Below are 25,720 nucleotides of genomic sequence, written 5' to 3'. Positions count from 1 at the left end.
TATTTTCTAAACCCAAAGTGAGAATAAAGTCAATTATACTAATCACTTAAACTAATAAACTTACCACCAAGAAGTAAGATCTTTTCTGGCAGTATCTTGGTCTGTCCATGTCGTGGCGGCGCACCTCTGCGTTGTCCTCTTCACTGCTAAGGGCCAATCCCAATTCTACCCCTTACCCCTTCCCTTTCCCCTAGCCCTACCCCTTCGCCTTCCCCTTAAACAGAGTGGCAATGCGTAGGGGTGAAAATATTCCCCTAAGAAATGGGACACCACTACGCCTCCGTTAAACGTCATTATAAGTCGTCGCTAGCGCCTACGTCACAGGAGATGCGCCGATGTTTATCACAACTTCCAAGATCCCGTCGACAGCTGCAGTTATCTCAGTCGCGTGGGTTACAGCTATTTTCTTGCATCTTGTGAAGTTCGCAGGAAACAACGGAGACGACGAAAATATGTTGCGGGACTATCGTTAGCAAACTACAGTAATTTTAGCGATTTTTTTACAAACGTTTCTGTGAAGAAACTGACCGTAAATATGAACACAATATTGAATGTAACATAAAGCAAATCATTATTTGTCGTTATAATACTTATTAAAGCCACAAATACTTAAATTTATGGGTCTCCTTTGTCGCTTGGGCAGCCAGCCTGGGTTAGCAGTGACACTTCTCATACCCCTTCGTTTGAAGTGTGCTCCCGAAAAATCTTCGTTTGAAGGGCTATCTGGCCCTTCACCCTAGCCCTCCCCCTCCAACCAAAAGAGAATTGGGACAGCCCTACCCCTTCACGTGGACGCGCAAAACGGAGGGGAAGGGGAAAGTGAAGGGGTAAGGGGTAGAATTGGGATTGGCCCTAAATTGTTCGCGGGAGCTGACGACCTGGTAATCTGCTTGTGTGTTCTCTTAATATTAGATCGTGCTATCCACATTCACTAGGTCAGAGTCAGTGAAATAACAAAGCAAAATTTGGAAAATACATGATTTCTGTTGAAATATCTGAAGCTATAATGGAATACCACAGACAGTCAGTATCCGCTGTCCGCGCCCCGCCCAACATGTAAGTTCAAATGGCTGTGTGTGATTGGACAATTGCCGGCAAGCTTGTTTTGAAAAGATTGGCTCTGATTAGTCCAAATGAATGCAACTGGAAATATTAACTAACGGCCACAAAAAAAAGAAACAACTCTGTTAATATAAACATAACAACAAGTTTTTTATTAATTTTGGCTAAACAAATGTAAGAGTCAAGCTTTAACAAATTTATTTTGTTTTTCTAGTTTGTACACCTGATCTTTTATGTTGATGTGTGCAAGTACTGGTATTCACTTGTTTTGTGGAAAAGACTATTTGATTAATTAATGCAGAAGTATAGAAGTGCATTACTTGTTAGTCAAATTTTAGTGCTTTTCATAATTATAACAAATTAATTTAAAAAAGTTAAACCTAAAACACATAATATAAAGTGTGAAATACATATGCATTGAGTTAAGTGTTGGTAGTATTACAAAAAGTGTGGTAGTTTTTGGTATATTTCTTAAAAGCTTAACTGAGCACATATTTATAATTAAAGTGCTACTTCTAGTCTTTGTAGAAATTATATTACAATTAATTTTGATACATGTTTAATTGCCTTCATGTTAGGAACGGAATTAAAGGGACTTGAATTTTTAAACTTTATATATATATATATATATATATTAGGGCTGGGAAAGTTAACGTGTTAATCTCTGCGATTAATTTTACATGTTTAACGCATTAAAATAAATTAACGCAATTGACGCAAGCCAATCGCGTTCGTTTTAACAACTTCCTGTTGTGACAGAGGAGTGTGCTAACTGAGCGAAATCACACTGCACGATGATGGAGAGCGATAACGGTGGAGTTTTAGATGGAAAGTTTACATTTAAAAAATGTCCTGATGGCACAGACAGAAAAGTGGTGGTATGTACAATTTGCAAAGCCGAATTTAAATACCACCGGAGCAATTCGTCTTTACTATACCATTTAAACGCAAAACACCCAGGTGTTCTTGCCGCAACTAGCGAGGCTACAGGAGGGTCTCGCCAATCGACCATACTGGATTACTGTAGGCCTCGTGGCGGACCGATGAACAAATCTGTAACGGAATCTTTAACCGATTCTATTGCTAGATGGATAGCTAGAAACTGCCGCCCAGTTAACACGGTAGATGACGAGGGACTACGAGAAGTAATTCAAATTGCATCGGGAGACACTTCTTACAATCTACCTTCTAGAAGAACGATTGTTTCGAGAATACACCATTTGTATGACAGCGAGAGGGCACGGAGGATGGACATGCTTGAGAACGCAACGAACGTCGCGCTCACAGGAGATCACTGGACGTCTGTGAGCAATGACAACTACTTAGGCGTCACAGCACTCTTTATAGATGAGGAGTGGAGTTTCCGTTCATTTGTCCTTACTGTGAGTCAAACCACCGAGCGCCACTTTGCGGAGGCATGCGCTGATCATTTTTTGGAAGTTGCCAAATATTGGAATGTGGAGAATAAGTTAACAACACTTGGGACTGACAGTGCTCGGACCATGACAGCAGCTGCGAGACTACTACCATTTGAACACCTGCCCTGTACAGCCCACTGCGTTCAAAGAACTGTAACTGTTTCTCTTCACGACTGTGGATTAGATGTTATTTTGGCCAAATGTCGCAAAATTGTGGGGCACTTTAAGCACAGTCCATCAAATGCTCAGGAATTAGGAGAACAGCAAGTTGCACTTGGACAGAAGCAAGAACCGCTTGTACAGGACGTCCCAACCAGGTGGAATTCTACCTTAGAGATGGTCAGGCGGATCCTGCGAAACAGATTGCCACTGTCCACTACTCTGTCTCAGCAGAACAGCAAAATTGCCATGTTGACATCACAGGAGCTTGCTAAACTGGAAAAGGTTGAAGAACTACTTGAACCTCGCAGGTTAGTTTATTTCTCTCTCTATTGTTTGTCTCTCTATATCTGTGTTTCCTCTCTTCCTGTGTTTGTCATGCGTGTGTGCGCGTGCATATATGTGTGTGTGTGTGTGTGTGTGCATATGTGTGTGTGTTTTAGGGCTGTCAGTTTTATATTCGATATTCGAATATGCATTCGAACATGACGTGAAATGTCCGTAAACGAACTATAGGCTAAATAAACTATCCCTTTTTTAAAGTGCCATGTTTTTTTTTCTTTTTGCAATCTATGATTAGACCGTTTGATTTATTTTATTGTTTACCATCTCATTCAGTAGCAGGTTCTAAAATATGTGTGTGCCAGGCACGTCTGTGCACTCAGAGTGCGTGCCCCGCGGAGAACATCATCAATATAAAGAGCCGCACTTGATCCAGATCAAGTTGATAGACTGGTGTTTCTAACAAACAACATTAAGAAATGAATTAGCTGTGTAAGTTGTCACGTTATTTGATGTTCCTATTCTGTTTTTTCCATGTAACCTTAGCTTAATTTTGTGATTGTCTATGCATAGTGGGGTAACACTTTATTTCGATAGTCCACTTTAGACATTCAACAGTCCACTTTAGACATTCAACTAACTATAAGTAGCTTTGCCACTACATGTCAACTAACTATTATTAGAGTATTAATAGACTGTCAGCTTAATATCTGCTAACACTTTATTTTATTGGTCCCCCAACAGACATTCAACTGACTGTAAGTAACTTAGCAACAAGAAGTCAACTTGTTCTCCTAACCTGAACCCTAACACCTAACTCTAACCTAACAGTCTACTGACAGTCTACTACAGCCTACTAATACTCTAATGACACTTAGTTGACATGTAGTTGAAAAGTTACTTATAGTTAGTAGAATGTCTAAAGTGACTATCGAAATAAAGTGTAACCCATAGTGGCACTTCATATAGATTAAGTTGATAGTCTGCTGTTTCAAACATTAAGTCAAACGTGTTTTTTAGACAGGCTATGGCCGGAGAGTCCTTATTATGACAGCCAGACTATTAATGTATTTGTGCATTTTTTTCCCCGTAGATATTCAAATACATTGCTTAATATTTGATATTCGTTCGAATTAGATTTTTCTCAAAAGTGACAGCCCTAGTGTGTTTCGTACCCCTTTGAAAATTGTCTCTGTGTGATCTGACTTATTGTGTGTGCCACTGTATAATTAAAACAATTTACTGACATAATTACATCTTGTACTTTCCTCTGCAGAAATGTGACTGAACTCCTAGGGGGCGAGCAGTACATTTCTTGTTCAGTGGTGTTACCAGCATTTTGCCACTTGTTCCGGGTTATGGAGCCATCAGATGATGATCCAGTCTATGTGGTGAGGTTCAAGAAGGTGTTTACCAGACCTAGCCAGTGGCGTAGCCAGGGGAGGGGCCATGGGGGCACTGGCCCCTCCTGAAAACTGATTGGCCCCCCAGTGTGCCCCCACCCTTCTAATTGTCTGTCACTCAAAAATTCAAATCATAATCTTTCAGCTTGTAGTAGAATAATTCATGATTCCGTGTCGCGCGATGCTTCTCAAAACCACACGGTAAGTTGATATATTTTATACAGCTTACTATTTTTTAAGGAAAGACGATGTGTATTCACCCTGCTGAGGGGAATGTGCTAAAGCCTGGAGTGGAGCGAAAGCACGTTCCTCTCTCCACTCTAAGCATTCTGTAATCACTTCGCTCATGGTCCACTCCGGTTTTTCAATTCCCGCTCAAGGAAAAACTGCTCCATGTTCACTCAATTAGTCTTAGATTTTGAGAAGTGCATGTCAGGCTACTGCTCGTTTGCTGCCGTCGTATGATAGAAAACAGAACGCGAGTCAATATTGGTCGTTTCTCAATACCAAGAACGCAAGCTTCGGGGAACGAACTCCCGAGGACGAGAGGACGCGAGTCCGGTCATTCTGCTAATGGAATAGCGCGTTCTTGATCGCGTCACTCAGCACGCGGCTACTCCGGTTATCTCTTATATGGTATAAAACACAACTTTGCTTCTTTTCATCAACAATAAAACGAAATACATATAAAACAGCACTCTGCCTCATTTCATTTATAAATGGACATATTATCATAAACATATTAATGGCCACAAAAATGTGGTTCAGGTAACCTTAACTCACATTGACTATCTTCACTGCATATATTTATAACACGAAATATAAAACGCAACCCTGCTTCTTTTTGTTTTCATTTTAAAAATGTGAAACATTATTGATCATTAAAACTGACATTTAACAAACAGACATGTATCGTTTTATTGTATTACACACAGTGAAGAGAATGTATAGTAAAAACATACACATATAAAGAATATTTTATATATTTTAGAATATATAAAATTACACAACCCTGTCTCTTTTGTTAAATGTCAGTTTTAATGATAATATCCCATTCAAAAGTATAAGTAGCCTAATAGGTAGGCTATAATAAGCTATACAATGAGAAATAAAGTAAACAATTCAGTTAAACATAAGTCAGCTCAGCTCTCTAATGGGATACAAAGTTAATAGCCTAAAAGTTAAATATATAAAGTTATGAAACTTCACTTTTCCCTCAGCCAGTTAGCATTGTTTGGTCTTATAAGATAAATAAAAACATGCACTGAAAAGTTATGTAGATGGTTGATTAGGCCTATTTGTCAAGATAAGTAATTGTTTTTCATAGATTAAAATACCTTTTAAATTACGCAAACTGGCAATATTAGATCGGTTTAAAACATCTCTCCTTAAAACGCTATTGGTCTCGACTATTTAAATAAAGTTACAGGAATATGACTTGGCCTGAAAAAAAAAAAAAAAAAAATCAGTCAAAAGAATTTTTTTAATTTAATCCCTGCATCCAGAAACATTCTCAAATAAAAAAATATAAAAAAGATCATTGTAAAGACTCTGGGTCGGTTCTGATCAGGGGGGAATTTGCATATCATAATTAATAATTGATAATTAATAATTATTCATACAGATTTGGATCAGACCGGTCTTACATGTTAATTTATTAATTTTACCCATATGCATACATGTGCATCCCCGCAATCCACCACAAATTAATTGTTATTGATTGCAAGGACCACGTTTTACAAGACAGGTAAAATCAATTAGCTCAATTAAGTTATATAGCTTGTGAAAACAAATTCTGTGGCCACTAGAATCTGCCTTCCCTGCTATATAACCAAATACCCTCTTAGGTATTTATAGTTCTGTAAAGCGTGTAGCTTTAAATCGACATTTCATTGACCCGTATCATGAGCAAGACAATCAGTCAAGGTAAGCATATTTTGTATTTAATAAAGTTCCTACTTAAGCATTCACTACGTTACAATGATACATGTATTTACAAACATTAAAACACAAACTAAGACGACGCAGAGCGTTTAGACAATGGATACGCGCAAGTTAAGTGAGTTTGAGAGAGAGAGAGAGAGAGTGAGTTGTAAGAGAGAGAGAGAGTTACGTTCATCAAAACAGTCAGTTAACCTTTCTTGACACCCCAAAACATCTTCTTAATGCTTCTTAGAAGCTCTAAAAGAAGGTATACTTGCAAGGCACATGTGGTCTGTGTGAGTCGTGGGCTCGTTGCTCGACCCGTTCGGGCCACGTGTCGGCTAGAGGTGCGCCGGTCCGGCGCGCGTGCGTCACGTGAAGCGCGGCCGCGGCATGTTGGTGCGGCCCGTCCCGGCTCGTTCATGGCTGCTTTGTTCCGTGGGGAGTCACGTGGCGTTCGTCGGCATTTAGCGCCAGTGTTTGAAAGGCTGAGAGTCTTTGAGGTGACGTTACCCGAGGAGATAGTTCGGCAAAGTCCACTTCCTTTCCTGGAAGACGAACTTGGTAGTCCACTTGAGGAAAAGATGAAACTTTTAGACGAACAAAAGGAAAGACCCATGGTTGGATCAGAGTCCCGTGAGATTTACATGTTGAGCGCTGGAAAGTTCAGAAGAGCAGAGAGCGGGCGGACCTGCGTTCTCACATTTATCACCTTGGAGAAATCCATCCCCTTCCTGTTGGCTTGAGCCAATCGGAGAGTGGATGTTGCACGCGGGAAGCTTTCTTTTGTTCCTCAGCGCGCGCTTCTCGTGGAAGGGGGTGTGTTAAATGAGGGTTTTGCAATAGCAATTTGATCTTCATTGGCAGTACAACGAATTAAAAATACACTTTACTTTACATCTCTATGCATATTCGAGTGTTTCATTCAATAAGCATTCTAGAGATATCAAGGAACATTATGTTATATCAAAGCAATATACACTTATGTTTCAAATGCATGACGAAGGTATTTTTAATTCCTATTTAAACTGTGATCAAACAAAGTTATTTCACTGTGACATGGGGAAGACACATATACATAAAAACCATTGAAAACATTTTGTTGAATGTTTTTAAACACCAAAAGTCCTTCTCTTTGTTCAAAAACATTCCACACATTCCGATGTGTGGGGGAAGTGAAAGGTTTGTGTGTGTGTGTGTGTATGTGTTGATGTAACTCGCCTGGCCAAGATTCATTACATCTCCCCCTTTTCGTTAGGTGAAGTCCTTGTGTGACTTCATCGAACGACACCATCGCAATGGACGGATGGCAGGTGAATCATGAGGGTCAGGTGGCAGGCGGCGGCTAGGCTGAGGTAGGGGCTCAGCTTGCTGAGGTAGGGGCTCAGCTTGCTGAGGTTTGACGCAGTCTCCAGCGTGGTACCCTCTTCCTGAGGGTCCCGTGGTGGCTGTGGAGGTTTGCATTTCCTTGCCTCTTGTGCAGCGTGGATGTCAAGTGTCAGGGTGTGGTTGATTACCGTAGAGGTACCCAGTGCAGAATCAGCTGCAGTCCAGGATTGGACTACCGGTGAGGCAGTTGTGCAGTGCAACAGGTGTGCAGTTGAGACACAGCAGTCACTGGGAACAAGTCCAGTTTGGCTGGACCCCTTCTATCATCGTTCATAATTCCAGTTCTGGAATCAGGGTGAAATCGTGGGTTTCGTCCTGGCTGGGACTTGACTCAGGCTCGGTTGCAGCAGGGTAGCTCGGGTCTTGGAGCAAAGGCTGCTTGGTGAATTTTAGCAAAGTCATTCTGGCAGACAGTGAACAGTTGTCTCGCTGGAGCTCACTTGTCTGGTTCAGTAGAATGCTGTGTGCGTTGCGGATTTATCACAGTTCCTTTCAATTTCTTGATGGTCTGTGAGGAGGCACTCTGTGTTGTGAGTTACCTTTTGGCTGTGGAATTTCAGTTCGTTTGGTTGCTGGACAGGCCGGTGTTTGACTGCGTACTGACAGCAGCGGCGTGGGAGTCCATTTAGCTCTGCTTGCGTGGCAGTCGACCATATGCTGCCTGATGTCGGACCCGGCGGTGAGGCGGTCGACAGTAGCTGTCCTCTGGTTGGCTGGAGGCACAGGAAGACGACCACAGCAGCATCCTGTAACAGAGACAGGGGAGAGAGAGAGAGAAAGGGAGGAAAGAATTCAGCGGCTGTCGGCTGGGACAGTCTGATGCCTTTGAGGATGCCGAGATGTCCTGGTGCTGCGGTGTGCAGCCCACATGGTGCGTGACTGGGCATACACTGGCATATCCCCCTTTCTGCACCGTGGCAGCACAAGCCGTGGCGAAGTGATGTCACGAGGTGCATGAAACTGAGTTGTAGGGCCGTTGAGCAGCATGTTCTTGGTGTGCTGCCTGATGTGTCCGACGGCAGGCTTGGGAGGTTGGAGGGGTAAAGAGGTGGTAGTTTCAGAGTTCATTTGGTTAGTCAAAGTCTTTAGTGAGCTGAAAGGTGCAGAGTAGCAAGTTCACCTCTCCATTTGGTGCTGAGGCTGTGCCTTCATGGCTGGCTGCGGGAGTTCTTGTGACCTCTGTGACCTGCCAGTTAGGTTCTCTTGACCTGTATGACTGGAGGGGGAGGGGTTCTTGAACTTGAGCTCAGGCATTCAGTTGTTTAAAGTCTATTAAAGGCTCAAAGCGATCTAACAGATCTTGGGCAATCAGAAGTGGGTACGTGATCGTTCGTGATCGGTACCCTGGGTGAATCAGGCTCATAGGACCAAATGGATGAATGGGAGCAACCTGTTTTGAGCCAGAAGTTGTTTTGGCTGTAGGGTTTTCATTCAGCTCACATGTTTGGGCTTTGAGAGTGCGTTCTTGACTCTTAGCTTTAGCGGTGAGTCTTTCGAAGAGTTGGGCTGACATTAGCGTGATGTTTGAGCTAGTGTCTGAGAGGCCTTCGAGGCTCAAATGATTGTCTCTCGTGGTGGCTATGTAGAGTCTTTTGTGCCACCCCCCTTTTGTTTAGGGTTCCCAGAAGTTTAGGCATCTGGGCTGGTGTTGTGATCGATGAGCGGTTAGGACCGGTCTTGTGTGGGACACCGGACTGTCATGCTCAGGTTGTGCAGCTGTCAGTTGTGGTGGCTGCTTGGTGTTGTCGCTTTGTGATGCGACCGTGAGCTCTGTGGTCTGATGCTGACGAGCAGTGTTCTGGGTGTCTGGCTTGGGTCTTGCGCTGAGACATAGGATGTCTGACTTGTCTCCTTGTAATGTCTCGTGCAGAAACGCTTTCAGCACCTTCAGGATTTCTGCCGTCTGTGACGTGGCTGCACTGTTGTTATCTGATGTGTGCTCAGACTTGTGCTTACCAGTGGCGTGTTGAGAGGGTACCGCTCTGGGCTGGTTGGGCTTGAGTGTCTTGGTGCTGGGCGGTCCATTCTGGGTCGCCGGCTGGCTTCCAGAAATGTTTCAGAGCTCTTGCTCTGGGGCGTTAGATGAGCACCATGACTGTTGTGTTGCCCTCTGCTGGCCTGGAACGGTTTAACTCTCAGTGAAGGTGTTAGTGATGTATGGGGTGCCTTCTAGGGGCAGCTCTGAGTCGTGCTCAGAGACAGGTTAGTCTGAGGGTTTTTACACAGTCTTTTCGGACAAAGCCTTTGCTTAATGTGAGCTTTGCGGGCCCAGTCTCGTAGCTGAGGTAGACAGGCTACAAGCACAGGCCAGGGTGCTTATCGACTAACTCACTGTGGGATGCAGGTTTTAAGGGAACAAAGTTCTGAAACTGGTATCCTTTTCATACCTGATGGTTTGCTTCTCGAAGTAGGCTTGCCGAAGTCGGTGGAGTTTCAAGTCGGTCTTACTTGATGTCCACGGTGGTGATAACCCTTGGTCTGATTCTGGATCAGGGAGTTAAGCGATCAAAGCTGATTGCAACAGCTGGTAGTCCATTTTGACAGTCTCTGTTTGACGATCTAGGAAGCTGTGCACTTCGCGACTGGACGTAATCCATATCAAGCAGAATCTGTTTCATGCAGTCATGTTGGTTAGACAGTTTGCAAGTGAAAGTCTTGTCTGCATGTCGTGGGTAGATGCAGGGTCCTGAGTGAATCTTGGGACCTTTCTGGTTAGCTTTGTTGCATCCTTTTTGAAGCCATGCCGTGGTTTGGGGCAGTGGTTCCTTGGCAGGTTGAGGTCGGTTTAAGCAGGGGCTCTGTGGCATTCTGGCACACTTGTTGTGAGTGACTAATGCATGGCCCTAAAAGTTCAGAACTACTGCTTAATAAGTTAGTTAAGTGTTTAGCATAAAGCTATGTGTCTCTTGTGTCCTTATCTTAGCTGTGAATGTTAGGGCTAAGTCTTGTGTGGTTCCGAGCGTATTTCCTGGAAAGGACATATCCGAGATGAAATAAATAACGTAAGGTGGTCCTTATGACTAAATTATTTCTCTGGACTTAGCTGGTGGTCCACTATGGCTCGACGAAGTGAACAATAATAGGAAAAGGACCGCTTTCTTATTTAAATTCTGCTTATTATCGACCCTCAGGACTCTAGTAGTGCCCAAGTAAATTGTTGAAATTACTTGCGTTGCAGGGTCACAAACGAGTGCATTGGTTGAAACTAAGCCAAAATAACAAATAAGGGGGTCTCTGTTTCCTTTCTGGGCCCTATGAGGAATAGAACCACACTCGGACAAGAGAGGAAATGAAATTAAATCATATAGATGACCTAAGGGAATAGCTGCTTGCTATTATCATCAAGGTCGAAGGAATGAAATAATCAATGAGGCAAAATAAAATTAAAATTAAAGCAAAAGGAAATAAAGTGATCAAAACACGGGAATGATCTGAGGTCAAGAGTGTTCAGTGGCATTAGTGACTAAACTTTGGATTTGCTTTGATCAACACTATAGTGGGTTGTAGCGGTTGGGTGTTCAAAACCACATTGTGTGTCCCTCCAAAGCTTTAGTCAACATGCCGATGAAAATTCCTACGGTTACACGCGTTATTCTGTAGTTAGTCACGCAGTTTTCATGTAGTTAAACTTAAGTTTAATTAACAAGGCATCTGCGAAGTTCGCCCTTAACGGTTAGCAAGGAGTATTCCTAACCCTGTGAAGGTAAACTTTAGCTAATAAGAATGGTAAACATGGAAAGTGAGTAATTTAAAACCCTAACTGGTGTTGAGAAAGTATTCTAGAATACTTTGCACTGTGGAACACGAGCGGTGAGTAAGGGTTCACGTAAATGATGCTAACTGTTAACTGTGCAGGTTATTCAGCTTAGCTTATGTTGGATGGGAGCTAGGTAAGGTTAGCTTAGCCTAAGTTAGCTTGATGCTAAGCTAGGTTAGCTTAGCCGGAGTTAGCTTAGTGCTGGGTTAGTTTAGCTTAGCCTAAGTTAGCTTGATGCTAGGCTAGCCACCCAGGCTGGTTTGCTTACAAAAGTGACATTACAAGGTAATACTTCCTGTGACAAGTTGTTGTCATGGGAACCAGAGCGTGTCGCTAGGCTAGGTTAGCTTAGCCACCCAGGCTGGTTTGATTACAAAAGTGACATTACAAGGTAACACTTCCTGTGACAAGTTGTTGTCATGGGAACCAGAGCGTGTCAGAGCAATTCAACAGTATCTGAAGAATGTCTGTATATTTTACATGAATCATGCACGTTTTAATGGGTTAAAAGGAGGCGCCTATACTTTATGATTTTCAAGAACTTTGGTTGCATTCAGTAAAACGCAAATGTGTTTTGGCATTTGCTGATTTTCTCATGGAACTCTGTTCTTTACTTTACACGTCTTCTATTTGTTTACAAAGTAAGGAAATAGATTTGCTGCAAGTCAAAGCTTGTCTTGTTCTATTTGTTTACAGAGTAAGGAAATAGGTTTGCTGCTGAGTCAAAGCTCGTCTAAGCATATATAGGTACGTCTCTCTCATGCATGAGTGTTAGCTCTTCCGCGAGTAACTTGTTTTGATCGTTTAGTGGCTTTCTGCTTGTCGATGCAGCTAAAATTTAGGTGAATTACATCAATCTAACAATAACATTAAGGCCTTTACTTTGTAGAAAGGGGGAGCGTCTCCCAGGTCTACCTACATATAACTCTGTCCTGGGCTTCCTTCGTCAGGAACAGGTTTAGTCATACCGCGATTTGGATTTCTTTTAACCAAAGCAGAATAGATATCGGTACAGATTACAAGCTGCTGAGGTGATACCTTTGTTACACAGACTTACGCTTTAATGCTGAAGTTCTTGATATCAGTTGGGACTCTAAGGCTGTTTTTTTTTTTTCCAAAGTAGAGATGTCAATTTCAGCTATTTGTTTTATCTGCATTTAGATAAGCCAGCGATCAAAATGCGTGTTGCACGTTGCGTTTTGGTTGGGTCGCGATGATCGAGTGCACGCCTGTAGGTTAACAATAGTTAAAACTCGGGTGATTTTACTACACTCTGTCGTCAGGGTAACGTACTGTATGCCCTGTTCGGAGTTGGTGTTTTCTGTAACTCTTCACTGTCACAAAACCTAATGTTTAACGGTGCTGATTTAAACAACATCTAGAAACTGTCTGTTTCAAAAGAGTCGTGCATAGTCCGTCGGCCGTTGAGGCTTACATGCCTATCTCAGATTCCTTTAACTTAGTAAAATTCTAATTCTACAAACGCAGAGTCTTGCACGGTGTTCGTGCTGTGTGTCTTCTGGTTCTGCAGTTCAGAATAATTTGGGGTTTGAGGAATTTTTACTGGGGGCCTTCACGCCTCGTTGAGTGGGCATGGTGTGGGGCCGAGAGAACTATGGTGACTGACGGGTTTTTGGAGGGAAAGTTTCTTGAAACTGGCGTCCTCCTCAGTTACAGGTTCGTTGTAAGTTCCACAGAAAACTCGTTCGGAGCCGGTGGTGATGGTACAGGCCCTCCGGGGTCTGTCTTGCTGGGTGTCGGTGTCGCGTTCACCGGTTGGAGACAGCAGGTGAAAGGTCACCGTCTTGTAGATTGTCAGAGATGTTGTGGAAGGCGGGCTTTTCCACCCCCCCTTTTTCAGCTCTTGTGCATTGGCTGAAATGTGCAGACTGGTCAGGGGAAGCTTGTGGTGTGTGTCCTTCCCTTTCCAGTCATGCTGCAGTCTATCAGAGTGTTGCAACTCTGTGGGTCAAGTTCGTGTTCGAGATCTTGTCTCTGCTGAACGAGCTTGTGGGTGGTCGCACGGGCCTCTTGCGCAGGCCGTGGCTTTTGAGTCTCTTTCAGTTCAATCTCTGCTCTTTGCAAGAGACTTCACTTTGTCGGAGTTTCTCGTTGAATTCTTTTTAGTTCTTTTCTCTGACTATTCTTCTTCAGTCTATGTAGAAAATTAGACAGGGCCGTTTGAAGTCTTTCCACTTCCTTCGGTAGCTCGGGGTAGTTGTCATTCTCGGCGTTACAACCTTGTGCTCCAGGGCGATGCGGCTCCTTTCGCGGAGGCGTGCGTGTGCGTTGAGCTGGTGAGCGAGGTTGTGACGTGTCTGGCCCAGTCTTTGTCAGCTGCTCTTGGCTTGGGGCTCTGAGTCGCTGGTGGCTTTGGGCAGGGATGGAGATGTCATGAATCTCAGCCATGTCTCCAGGTTGTCCCAGGTCGTCCCAGCGGGTTGTGGGACTGTAGGGCTGGAACATACTGCCTTCACTGTGGACGAGAGGAACACAACACACACAGACAGACCAATGCCAGTTCGACTACTTTTAACGAGCTATAATACAGGCTAAGCCGTGTATGAGAATTTTGGTTAACTGATGCAGACAGTTAAACCGTTTGGTGGGACAATTTGGGTAGGTCATCATGGGTCTGAATGAAGGTTTTTGACAGGGCGCTAGCTTAGGGGTCACCTGTTGGTGCTAACGACTTGGTTGTCAAACTATTCTTCAGCATTCCTTGGTGTGTCAGAGAGGTTCTGTCTCTAGGTGAACTGAAAGGAACAGAGCACAACAGAACAGAGCAATGGCAATCTAGCAAAGTTTGAAGTAACATGCAACCATCAGAGATGGGGAGGTCTGTACTGAAATGGCAGTAGTACACCAGCAGTGTTAGAAAGGGGAAGAAGAGAAGGCCTAAGCCTGTTTGGAGCCGGTTTGTGGCTCGGAGAGGAGGAAGCCAACCACTTCAAATTACCAGGGGAATCTCTAGGTTCTGTGGCAAATAGTAAGTGGATGGGTTTTAATACCTTTTCTAGTTTGCCTGGGGTGAAATGAGGTCATTCTGGCCGGAGTCAGCATCGTGGTTGGTCCTTCTGTCGCCCCACCCATGACAGCAGTGTCCCGGGCCTCTCGGTGCATCTGTACCGAGGTACGCCCTCTCAAGCAACTTGACCTTGAACACAACCGGCAGTGCCAGATTGGTGATATCGTGTTGCGGGCCGCACCAACAGAAGATACAGAAAAGTCAGAGACTCGCGCTCAGTCAGTGATGGTGACGCAGATCAGACGAACCAGCTCGCTGGACCCCAGGCAGAGATGACTGTCAAATCATCACAGCACGAGAGAGATTTCTACTTGCAAACACAAAACAGGATGAAGAACAAGTGTACTTCAATGTGAATTAAAGCTCCTTTATCTAAATCAAATTGAGTGTCTTTTTTGTAGAAAAATCAAAGGCAACAGCTTTACTAAAATTATGGTATAAACAAAAAGGAAATTATGACAATGTTACTTATCAGAATAACCTAGCCTCCATTCAGGAAAGGGATAGAGTGCCGCAATGAAGAACACAGGAGGAAGCGAGCTGTAGTGGCGGGTTTTGGCCACTAAGGGTTTTGGGCCACTTCCTGCTAGTGTTTCACCGGGCTGACAGGGAGCTTGATTTAAATTGCATTCAAACTGATTAAACACAATTCAAATTGAGCAAATGCATAGGGGTTAAGTAACCATTAGATTAGTAAGGATACAGTTGTCCCGAGACCAGATCAAAATTATTAAAAATAATTTGAGGAGGAAATATAGAAATAAAGCCATAAACAATTCCCAATGGGAAATGAGAGAATTAATTCAAATTAACTTCGAAATTTGTCTGTTTCAAACAAAATTTGAATAAGTGTAGGAAATTAAAGGTTGGTGTCATATTTGATGATAATCACGATTACGGTGAGGGATCAGTGATAACCAGAATACAACCAACAGAGAGAGCCATGCAAAAACAGAGTGATGTTAGCTGATGACTTAGCAAAAGGGGCTGCCACAAGGGGGCGCTTTCCTCTAAGTGGTCATCAGAAGCTGCTAAGACTTAATTCTGAATTTTAAATTCAAACGTGGTTTGAACCAAATTCAAAACAAGTGCACACAGTCAAGGTAAAGAAAATCATGTTATTACAACGAGGCTGTAAATTGCACATGCATTGAAAGTTAGAGAAACTAGTTCAAAATTTCAGTAAGAAAATAGGAATTTTCTAACAGAGAATTTTGAGGAAAAGATGACCTAGCTGTTAGTGTCCACACGATGGCGCCACTGCGCTCACACGGGGTAAAGTCAGGACACCGGTGGAAATTTGATACTGCAAAGCACTCAAGGGCGCACCCTAGTGTCTGGCAGTAGTATTACAACCAGCCCCCTGACCCGTGATTTATTCAGAGGGAGTGGAGCGTTACCACCCTCCCTGCTGTATAATCACAAATATTACGGAATTTTAAATCTCGACGGATTTCTTTCCGGTACTATATTTTACAAGCACGTTGGCAGGATTTTTTTTCTTTTCGCTGCGTTGTGCAAAAGAAAACAGGAATTACTCGTCTGTTTCAAAACTCCAAATAACATTTATCACAACTAGTATTAATGATTGGAATGTTTTCAGTTTTGGATTTTTTTGGTGCTATATTTGTTTAAAACACGTTCGCAGGTTTTCTTCGCTGCATTGTGCAAAGGAAAACAGGAATTACTCGTCTGTTTCCTGCTCCAACAGGCATATATCAAATAGCACTTATGATAATATGCTTGGCGGTTTTATACATTGAGTAGCTAAGTCAATGTTTTTTTCAACCAGGAGCTTATCGTTACTCTAACGATTATAATATAAGGCCTTTTAAGAACAGTAAAAGAGCATCGTTTTACCGTATCTTGTCTTCGACACTATTCGGAGAGTTTCGTCCGGACAGTGGAGTTAAAATTATTAAAAGTGTCGTTTATGCACAGAGGTTTCTCTTCCATCTGTGCCAGAACAAATTTAATACTATGGAAACTGCAGTTTATTTTTAACAATTAACAGTGACTAAAATGTTTGAACATTTAGCAGCTTGTTAAATGTGCTTGACTGAGGCGGCTTTCGTGCCCAGCTCAATCATATCGTGAGTTCGCAAAGCGTTCACTCCGATGCGCGCGTGTAATATTAAATATTACATAAACAATATTAAATAACAATATACACATTAGCTTGAAATTGATTGCTCATAAACAAGTTTGAAATTGCCCGCATTCTCCACCATTCATGTAAAGACTCTGGGTCGGTTCTGATCAGGGGGGAATTTGCATATCATAATTAATAATTGATAATTAATAATTATTCATACAGATTTGGATCAGACCGGTCTTACATGTTAATTTATTAATTTTACCCATATGCATACATGTGCATCCCCGCAATCCACCACAAATTAATTGTTATTGATTGCAAGGACCACGTTTTACAAGACAGGTAAAATCAATTAGCTCAATTAAGTTATATAGCTTGTGAAAACAAATTCTGTGGCCACTAGAATCTGCCTTCCCTGCTATATAACCAAATACCCTCTTAGGTATTTATAGTTCTGTAAAGCGTGTAGCTTTAAATCGACATTTCATTGACCCGTATCATGAGCAAGACAATCAGTCAAGGTAAGCATATTTTGTATTTAATAAAGTTCCTACTTAAGCATTCACTACGTTACAATGATACATGTATTTACAAACATTAAAACACAAACTAAGACGACGCAGAGCGTTTAGACAATGGATACGCGCAAGTTAAGTGAGTTTGAGAGAGAGAGTGAGAGAGAGAGTGAGTTGTAAGAGAGAGAGAGAGTTACGTTCATCAAAACAGTCAGTTAACCTTTCTTGACACCCCAAAACATCTTCTTAATGCTTCTTAGAAGCTCTAAAAGAAGGTATACTTGCAAGGCACATGTGGTCTGTGTGAGTCGTGGGCTCGTTGCTCGACCCGTTCGGGCCACGTGTCGGCTAGAGGTGCGCCGGTCCGGCGCGCGTGCGTCACGTGAAGCGCGGCCGCGGCATGTTGGTGCGGCCCGTCCCGGCTCGTTCATGGCTGCTTTGTTCCGTGGGGAGTCACGTGGCGTTCGTCGGCATTTAGCGCCAGTGTTTGAAAGGCTGAGAGTCTTTGAGGTGACGTTACCCGAGGAGATAGTTCGGCAAAGTCCACTTCCTTTCCTGGAAGACGAACTTGGTAGTCCACTTGAGGAAAAGATGAAACTTTTAGACGAACAAAAGGAAAGACCCATGGTTGGATCAGAGTCCCGTGAGATTTACATGTTGAGCGCTGGAAAGTTCAGAAGAGCAGAGAGCGGGCGGACCTGCGTTCTCACATTTATCACCTTGGAGAAATCCATCCCCTTCCTGTTGGCTTGAGCCAATCGGAGAGTGGATGTTGCACGCGGGAAGCTTTCTTTTGTTCCTCAGCGCGCGCTTCTCGTGGAAGGGGGTGTGTTAAATGAGGGTTTTGCAATAGCAATTTGATCTTCATTGGCAGTACAACGAATTAAAAATACACTTTACTTTACATCTCTATGCATATTCGAGTGTTTCATTCAATAAGCATTCTAGAGATATCAAGGAACATTATGTTATATCAAAGCAATATACACTTATGTTTCAAATGCATGACGAAGGTATTTTTAATTCCTATTTAAACTGTGATCAAACAAAGTTATTTCACTGTGACATGGGGAAGACACATACATAAAAACCATTGAAAACATTTTGTTGAATGTTTTTAAACACCAAAAGTCCTTCTCTTTGTTCAAAAACATTCCACACATTCCGATGTGTGGGGGAAGTGAAAGGTTTGTGTGTGTGTGTGTGTATGTGTTGATGTAACTCGCCTGGCCAAGATTCATTACATCATTAAATAAAAATGCATGATTAAATAGAAAAATAAATAATTAATACTACTGGATAATTAAGTCACTGTTTCTATGATCCACATATTACATTAAACTAAATCATACCTTTTTGAAAAAGTAGCTATCTAACAAAGTATTATATGTGATATTTTACAATCAATATGCTCAAGACTAATTAGCCTTCCTCGAAATAAGCAGATGTGGTCTATTCATCAATGCAAATTTACTGCAACTGCTGAAATGCAAATTGAATAGGATGTGGGGAAAAAGATGTATACAATTTTATTACAGTTTTATGAATTCATTAATTGTGTATTTATTATATGAATGATTAATATAATTATGCATTTATATAAATAAGGCTGTTCTATTATTATTTGTGAGTTGGACACTAAAACATTGGATTATTTTATTTATTACAGTTTTTCTATCACTTTTGTAAAGTGAAAAGTTAATATAAATTGTATTTTATTGTTTTGATTTAGAGCAGTAAATAACTGCTATGAAAAGATAACAGGGTATCACTGTTTATTGCTGATTTTAAAGCTTACTGAACTTGAAATGATTTGGATATCTACAGTTCTACATAAATACACAACATAAGAATGGCCCCTCTGTAAGAATTGTGTCCCCTCTTGTGCCCCCCAGTTGAAAAAATCCTAGAATCGCCCCTGGACCTAGCTAAAAGGAAGGAAAGCACCAACCTCAAATGGCTGAAGATCGCTACTGCTCTCGACCCCAGGTTTAAAGATTTGAAGTGTCTTCCTAAAGACGAAAGGCATGAGGTGTGGACCTCAATAAGCAGCCTGGTAAAGGAGGAGAGGCTGGCACAACAACCGTCAACAGAGACAACAGGAAAACAGCCAACAAAAAAGACCAGGATGTCTGAATTCTTGCTTCGTTCATCTGATTCAGATTCATATGATGAAGATTCTATAGACAAATGTCTGAAACGCTACAAATCAGAGCCCAAAATCAACATGGACCAGTGTCCACTGCAGTGGTGGTCATCAAGAGAAGGAGCACATGTTCTAATGGCACGCATAGCACGCAAATACCTGTCCACGCCTGCAACCACAGTGCCCTGTGAGAGGTTGTTCTCACTCTCAGGCCACATCGTCCAAAAGAAGAGAGCTTGCTTGTCAGCTTCCTTGTCACTTCACTTCCTGCTCAGCTACTGTTCGGACGCTCCTGCTTACTGCTCCGCGCTTTGCTCTAGCGCTTTAATATTTTTTTATATATTTTATTTCCTTTTCACCTAATTTTAACTTCAGCAAATCAGCACAGTGCTCAGACGCTGGGATTACTTAAAAAGTCACACTTTTATTCAACCAGCCTCTCACTGCTTACTCATGCAACTCCCTACACTCATAAGGATAAGAAAATGCCTCTTCGGGAATCTACTTGCTGCTCTAACTGCCACAGACTTTTACAAAGGATTGCAGTTCTTGAAACAAAGTTAAATTCGGGACCGACAAACCAGACAGAAGGCACAACAGAGCTCCGTCGTGGACGCCCTCAGCGCACAGCCGGTGAGTCCCATGAATCTAGTGCTCCTCGACAAGCTATACTGACTGTAGAGAAACAAGCCGATCGACTTACAAATCGATGGCACAAACAGGGAGTAGCAGTAGCATCATCTACCCCAGATATGACTCTGACCAGGATTGCAACCACTGGTCTCCTACCACCGCCTATTCATCTTGAGAACAGATTCGAAGTATTAATGAATGAAGAATCCCTGAATTTGACGAATGTGATCGAACACAGACTGAGTCAGCCTGTAGCTAACGCTGATGCTAACCGGCGCTCAAGGTCGAGCAGACAGCGGCACTCAGCTCAGAGCACAGCGGGGCCCAGGACTCTGATAGTGGGCGACTCCATAATCAGAAACATTAGTATCAGGGATACAACTACATGCTGCCTTCCACAAGCAACAACTTCTGATGTAAACAGGGAACTTCAGAACATTCTGGTGAAACATAAAACTGCAAATCGACTCATCATTCATGTGGGGAAGAACGATATTCATAAAGAGCAGTCAGAACTCCTTAAGAAGGATTTCAATGAACTTTTTGAAACACTTAAAAGACTGAAAGTTGAAACATTCATCAGTGGACCACTCCCAGCAAGAGGAACAAACAGGTTTTCACGGTTGCTTGGGCTCAACACATGGCTGCAAAAAACCTGCAATATAAAAGGAGTGAACTTTATTGACAACTTCAATCTTTTCTGGAGTCAGAGGCAACTGTTTCAACGGGATGGCCATCACCCAAACAAACTTGGTTCAAGAGTACTAAAGGACAATATCTACTTCTCCCTCCATCATCCTTCTGCAGTGTGTGCCAATCCATTCAACCTGAATGGCACTCACACACCTGGACACAGTATGAACGACCACATGACTTCACTTCAACACCTAAATGGACATATTGCTGACACATCACACAAGGACAATGATAACACCACTCAGCCACAACAACAACCTCTGCTCACGGATACAATCTCAGCAGAGCTCTGCCCACAGAGCTCACCACAGACAGACTGTGACATATCAGAACTGCTCCCAGATTCAGCACCCAAGGACGACTTTCTGGAAAACAACGAGGGAAACCAGGACAGCATTTTACACCCTCCAATAACATCAGAGCAACAGCCCATCTCACCTGACACGTTATCACTCTCTCCAGCATCTCCACTTCTGTGCTTCTCAGAGAAAATGGAACAACTGGTGTCTGCTGGAACCAAACTATCACACTCTTTTGCTGCAAGCCCCCAGATACCAACCAAAAAACGGCAGGCCCCAAAACCACCAAAGCTTTCGGGCCCAGCTCGCCCTCCCCCTCCCCCTCCTCGGAGAGCTCTTCGGCCTCTGCCACAGCGCCAGGGCCCACACTCTCCCCCATCGGCTCGAGAACAAGCGGGAACCCAGTGTGCCTGAATCTTTCTCTATTGCTGTTCATTTACATGATAGAAAATCTAAGGCCTTCAACAGCCGTACAGCAAACCCATCTAATCTGGTGCCCATTACACGCCAAACTAAGACTGCTGTGAGGACAAAAAGTAAGACTATAAAGTTAGCACTTTTAAACATCCGCTCCATTAAAAATAAATCACTTCTAGTCAATGACTTAATAACCACACACAACCTGGACTTCATGTTTCTAACTGAAACTTGGCTAGAAGACAGCTGTAGTGCAACGTTCCTAAACGAAACATCCCCTCCAAATTTTACTTATATGAGTGTCTGCAGAGCGGGTAAGAGAGGTGGCGGCTTAGCTGCTCTTTTTAAAGATGTTTATCAATGTAAGCAAATATCATTTGGGAATTACCCCTCTTTCGAATATCTCTGTATTGTGTTAAAAGGTGCTCCACGTATTTTACTTATCATAGTTTACAGGCCTCCAAAATACTCTCCAGCCTTTGCAGAGGATTTTACTGAATTGCTATCAACAATTGCCTCTGAGTTTGACTGTTTTGCCATTGCTGGAGATTTTAACATTCACATAGATAACGCAGAAAACAATATGGCAAAAGATATTAAAACTGTTTTAAAAACTTTTGATCTGACACAGCATGTACACGGTCCCACACACAATCGTGGACACACTCTAGATTTACTTATCAGTACGGATTTAAACATCTCATCGATTGTTATTAAGGATGTAGCACTGTCTGACCATTTCTGTATTTTCTTTGATATATTAATCTCTCCTGCCGTTGAAGCTAGAGCTGTGTCTGTCAAGAAGAGATGCTTAAATGAAAACACTGGTGTGCTATTTATGAAGGCTATAGCTTTAAAACCAAGCATATCTGCTGACTCTGTTGATTTTCTCCTTGATTCTTTTAACTCAAAAGTTAAGAGTGTAATTGATGATATTGCTCCTGTTAAAGTCAGGAAGAATAGTGGCAGACAAAAAGCACCTTGGAGAAACTCAACAGCTGTGCAAAATATGAAAAGACAATGCAGAAGAGCAGAACGCATGTGGCGGAAGACAAAACTTGTAGTCCATTATAACATCTACAAAGACAGCATCCACGCTTTCAATAGGGAACTAGGGAAAGCTAGACAGACTTTCTTCTCAAATATTATAAACAGCAATATAAACAACACACGCACTCTTTTTGCTACTGTAGAGAGACTGACAAACCCCCCAAGCCAGATTCCCATAGAAATGCTCTCAGACAGCAACTGCAGTGAGTTTGCTTCTTTCTTTTCTGAGAAAATCAATAACATCAGAAAGGTGATCAGCACATCCTTGAGTTGCTCTGGGGTCAGGCAGATCAGACCACAACCTGAGAAAGTAGTTACTATGTCTGATTTCGAAGAAATTGATGACACAATTTTGGTAGAAACCGTACAGCACCTTAAAACATCAAACTGCGCCCTTGACACACTTCCCACATCTTTTTTCAAAAGTGTGTTAAACTGTTTAGAAGCAGATCTCCTAGAAGTGGTAAATGCCTCACTTCGCTCTGGGAATTTTCCGAACTCCCTGAAAACTGCAGTTGTCAAGCCCCTCCTGAAAAAGAGCAATCTGGATAAGACCATCTTGAGCAATTATAGACCGATCTCAAATCTTCCTTTCATAGGCAAGATCATTGAAAAGGTTATCTTCAATCAGCTGAACAAATTCTTAAGCTCAAATGGATATTTTGACAATTTTCAATCTGGTTTCCGATCGCATCACAGCACGGAGACAGCTCTCATAAAGATAATAAACGACATTCGCTTAAATACTGATACAGGCAAATTATCCGTGTTGGTACTACTCGACCTCAGTGCTGCATTTGACACTGTTGATCACAACATACTTCTTGACAGGCTGGAAAACTGGGTGGGGCTTTCTGGGATAGTCCTAAAATGGTTCAGGTCATACTTAGAAGGGAGAGGTTATTTTGTGAGTATGGGAGAACATAAGTCTGAGTGGACATCCATGACTTGCGGAGTCCCTCAGGGCTCGATTCTTGCGCCACTCCTATTCAACCTGTATATGCTCCCAATGAGCCAAATAATGAAAAAGAACCAAATAGCTTACCACAGCTACGCAGACGACACACAGCTCTACTTAGCCCTATCGCCTAACGACTACAGCCCCATTAACTCCCTGTGCCAATGCATTGATGAAGTAAACGGTTGGATGTGTCAAAACTTTCTGCAGTTAAACAAAGACAAAACTGAAGTTATTGCGTTTGGAAACAAAGATGAAGTTCTTAAGGTGAATGCATACCTTGTTGCTAGGGGTCTAACAACTAAAAATCAAGTCAGGAATCTTGGTGTGTCACTAGAGTCAGACCTTAGTTTCAATAGTCATGTCAAAGCAATAACTAAATCAGCATACTATCATCTGAAAAATATTTCAAGAATTAGATGCTTTGTTTCCAGTCAAGACTTAGAGAAACTTGTGCATGCTTTCATCACCAGCAGGGTGGATTACTGTAATGGCCTCCTCACTGGCCTTCCTAAAAAGACCATAAGACAGTTGCAGCTCATACAGAACGCTGCTGCCAGGATTCTGAGCAGGACCAGAAAATATGAACACATCACACCAGTCCTCAGGTCTTTACACTGGCTGCCAGTTACATTTAGGATTGATTTTAAAGTATTATTACTGGTATATAAATCATTTAATGGGTTAGGACCTCAATATATTGCAGATATGCTCACTGAATATAAACCCAACAGATCGCTCAGATCATTAGGATCACATCAGCTAGAAATACCAAGGGTTCACTCTAAGCATGGAGAGTCTGCTTTTAGCTATTATGCCAGCCGCAGCTGGAACCAGCTTCCAGAAGAGATCAGGTGTGCTCCTACAGTAGTCACATTCAAATCAAGACTCAAAACACATCTGTTTAGCTGTGCATTTACTGAATGAGCACTGTGCCACTGTTCGTCCGACTGTTACTGCACTTCATTTTATTCTAAATAGTTTTAATTTACTGTATTTTATTTTTATCATAATTTTTATTTTTCATTATTTCTTATTTTTTATTCTAAACTGTTTTAATTATTCTGATTTATTTTGATTATTTTAATTTCTTCTATGTAAAGCACTTTGAATTGCCATTGTGTATGAAATGTGCTATATAAATAAACTTGCCTTGCCTTGCCTTGTCTCCTGATAATGTAAACAAACTGGTCTGTCTTAGTTGCTGGCTCAATGCAAAAGAGTAGGTAAAATGTTGTGGTAAAATATGTAACATTCTCCTTGTGTTATTCGTTCTGCAAAGGCTGTTTGGTGAGACATGTTTGGGGCATAAAAAAAAAAGTTTTTGCTTTGGATTAAGTTCCAACCATTTTGATGATCTTGGTAGTTTAAACTTACACTTTAACATTTTATATTGTTGGTGGATATGAAGAAATTGCTTTTGGCTTATTGCCTTACTTTATAAGATGATTTAGGATTTCTGATCAAATTCAACTTACACTTATAAACTTTGTTTTATAATGTTGCACTTTATGGGAATTACCCATACTAGTTCCCAGGAGAGAACGTTTACAGTTCATAAGATCATTGTAATAAAATGTTCTGTTTAAACTATACTTCATTGTGTAAATGAATCATTTTTAACGTATAAGTATTGATAACAAGCTTTGGGAAAAAATGCGATTAATTGCGATTAATCACAGCAAGTTGTGCGATTAATTAGTTAAATTTTTCTAATAAATTCCCAGCCCTAATATATATATATATATATATATATATATGTCTCATTTGTTTTTCACAATATTTTTTTAAAGCAGGGCTGAAGCACATGCTACAGTATAACATAAATATTAAAAATATATTGCTCTAGTCCTATACAAGGTTAAATAAGTTAAAAGGTTATAAATTGCTATACACACAAAGTGAACACAAAAAATACTTTAATTTAGCAACAAGTATGCTTTCTGTAAATACACTAAAACTTCACTAAAACTATGTTTGTTTTTAGCATATTTATAAAAGTGTAATTAAGTGTATATTTATTAGCATTTCGTTTCTAGTAAAACAGTTTTAAATATAATTAAAATGTTTGTATTTAGCATATTTCTTAAAAATGTAATTAAATACCAATGCACTTCTAGTACACTTTTTAGAAACATATTTAAAGCATGATTGTCATTAGCATATTTATTAAAAATATAATTAAGCATACATTTATTCATTTATTTTACCAATATATTACTAATATACTTTTGATAAATACATTAAAAGTATGCTTTTCTATAGTATATTTCTTAAAAGTGTAATTAAATATATATTTATTACCAATGTACTTCTAGTATAATTTTTAGAAATATACTAAAATGCAATAAAATACATTTTTAGTACACTTTAAATAAGCATGTTGTAAATACAAATGTATTATAAACACACCATTTGTATTTCAAATATATTTTTAATACATTTAATACAACGTCTTTTTCACCTGGGTATAGAAGCTAGCGAAAG

At 41.4% G+C, this 25,720-nt stretch overlaps 1 protein-coding gene across 2 annotated transcripts; it reads left to right on the top strand.

The window, feature by feature from the left end:
• Window positions 1–1,834: 1,834 nt before the first annotated feature.
• LOC148977492 (E3 SUMO-protein ligase ZBED1-like) lies at window positions 1,835–24,459 on the top strand. Of its 2 annotated transcripts, XM_089134716.1 has the most exons (5): window positions 1,835–2,950; window positions 4,198–4,329; window positions 6,926–6,942; window positions 18,963–19,415; window positions 24,392–24,459. In XM_089134716.1, exons 1-5 carry the CDS (start codon window positions 1,857–1,859, stop codon window positions 24,457–24,459), a joined length of 1,764 nt encoding a protein of 587 aa, XP_088990842.1. In that variant the 5' UTR covers window positions 1,835–1,856. The 2 variants fall into 2 exon arrangements, with proteins under 2 accessions (XP_088990842.1, XP_088990841.1); XM_089134715.1 differs by lacking the exon at window positions 6,926–6,942 and having other exon boundaries at window positions 4,198–4,352; window positions 18,945–19,418; window positions 24,395–24,459.
• Window positions 24,460–25,720: the final 1,261 nt, after the last annotated feature.

The sequence above is a fragment of the Pimephales promelas genome, chromosome 9, assembly GCF_988280905.1.
Source record: "Pimephales promelas chromosome 9, fPimPro1.hap1.1, whole genome shotgun sequence".
In the NCBI taxonomy this organism is placed as follows: domain Eukaryota; kingdom Metazoa; phylum Chordata; class Actinopteri; order Cypriniformes; family Leuciscidae; genus Pimephales; species Pimephales promelas.
Note: the sequence above shows the minus strand (reverse complement) of the source record. Positions and strands in the feature narration are given on the sequence as shown.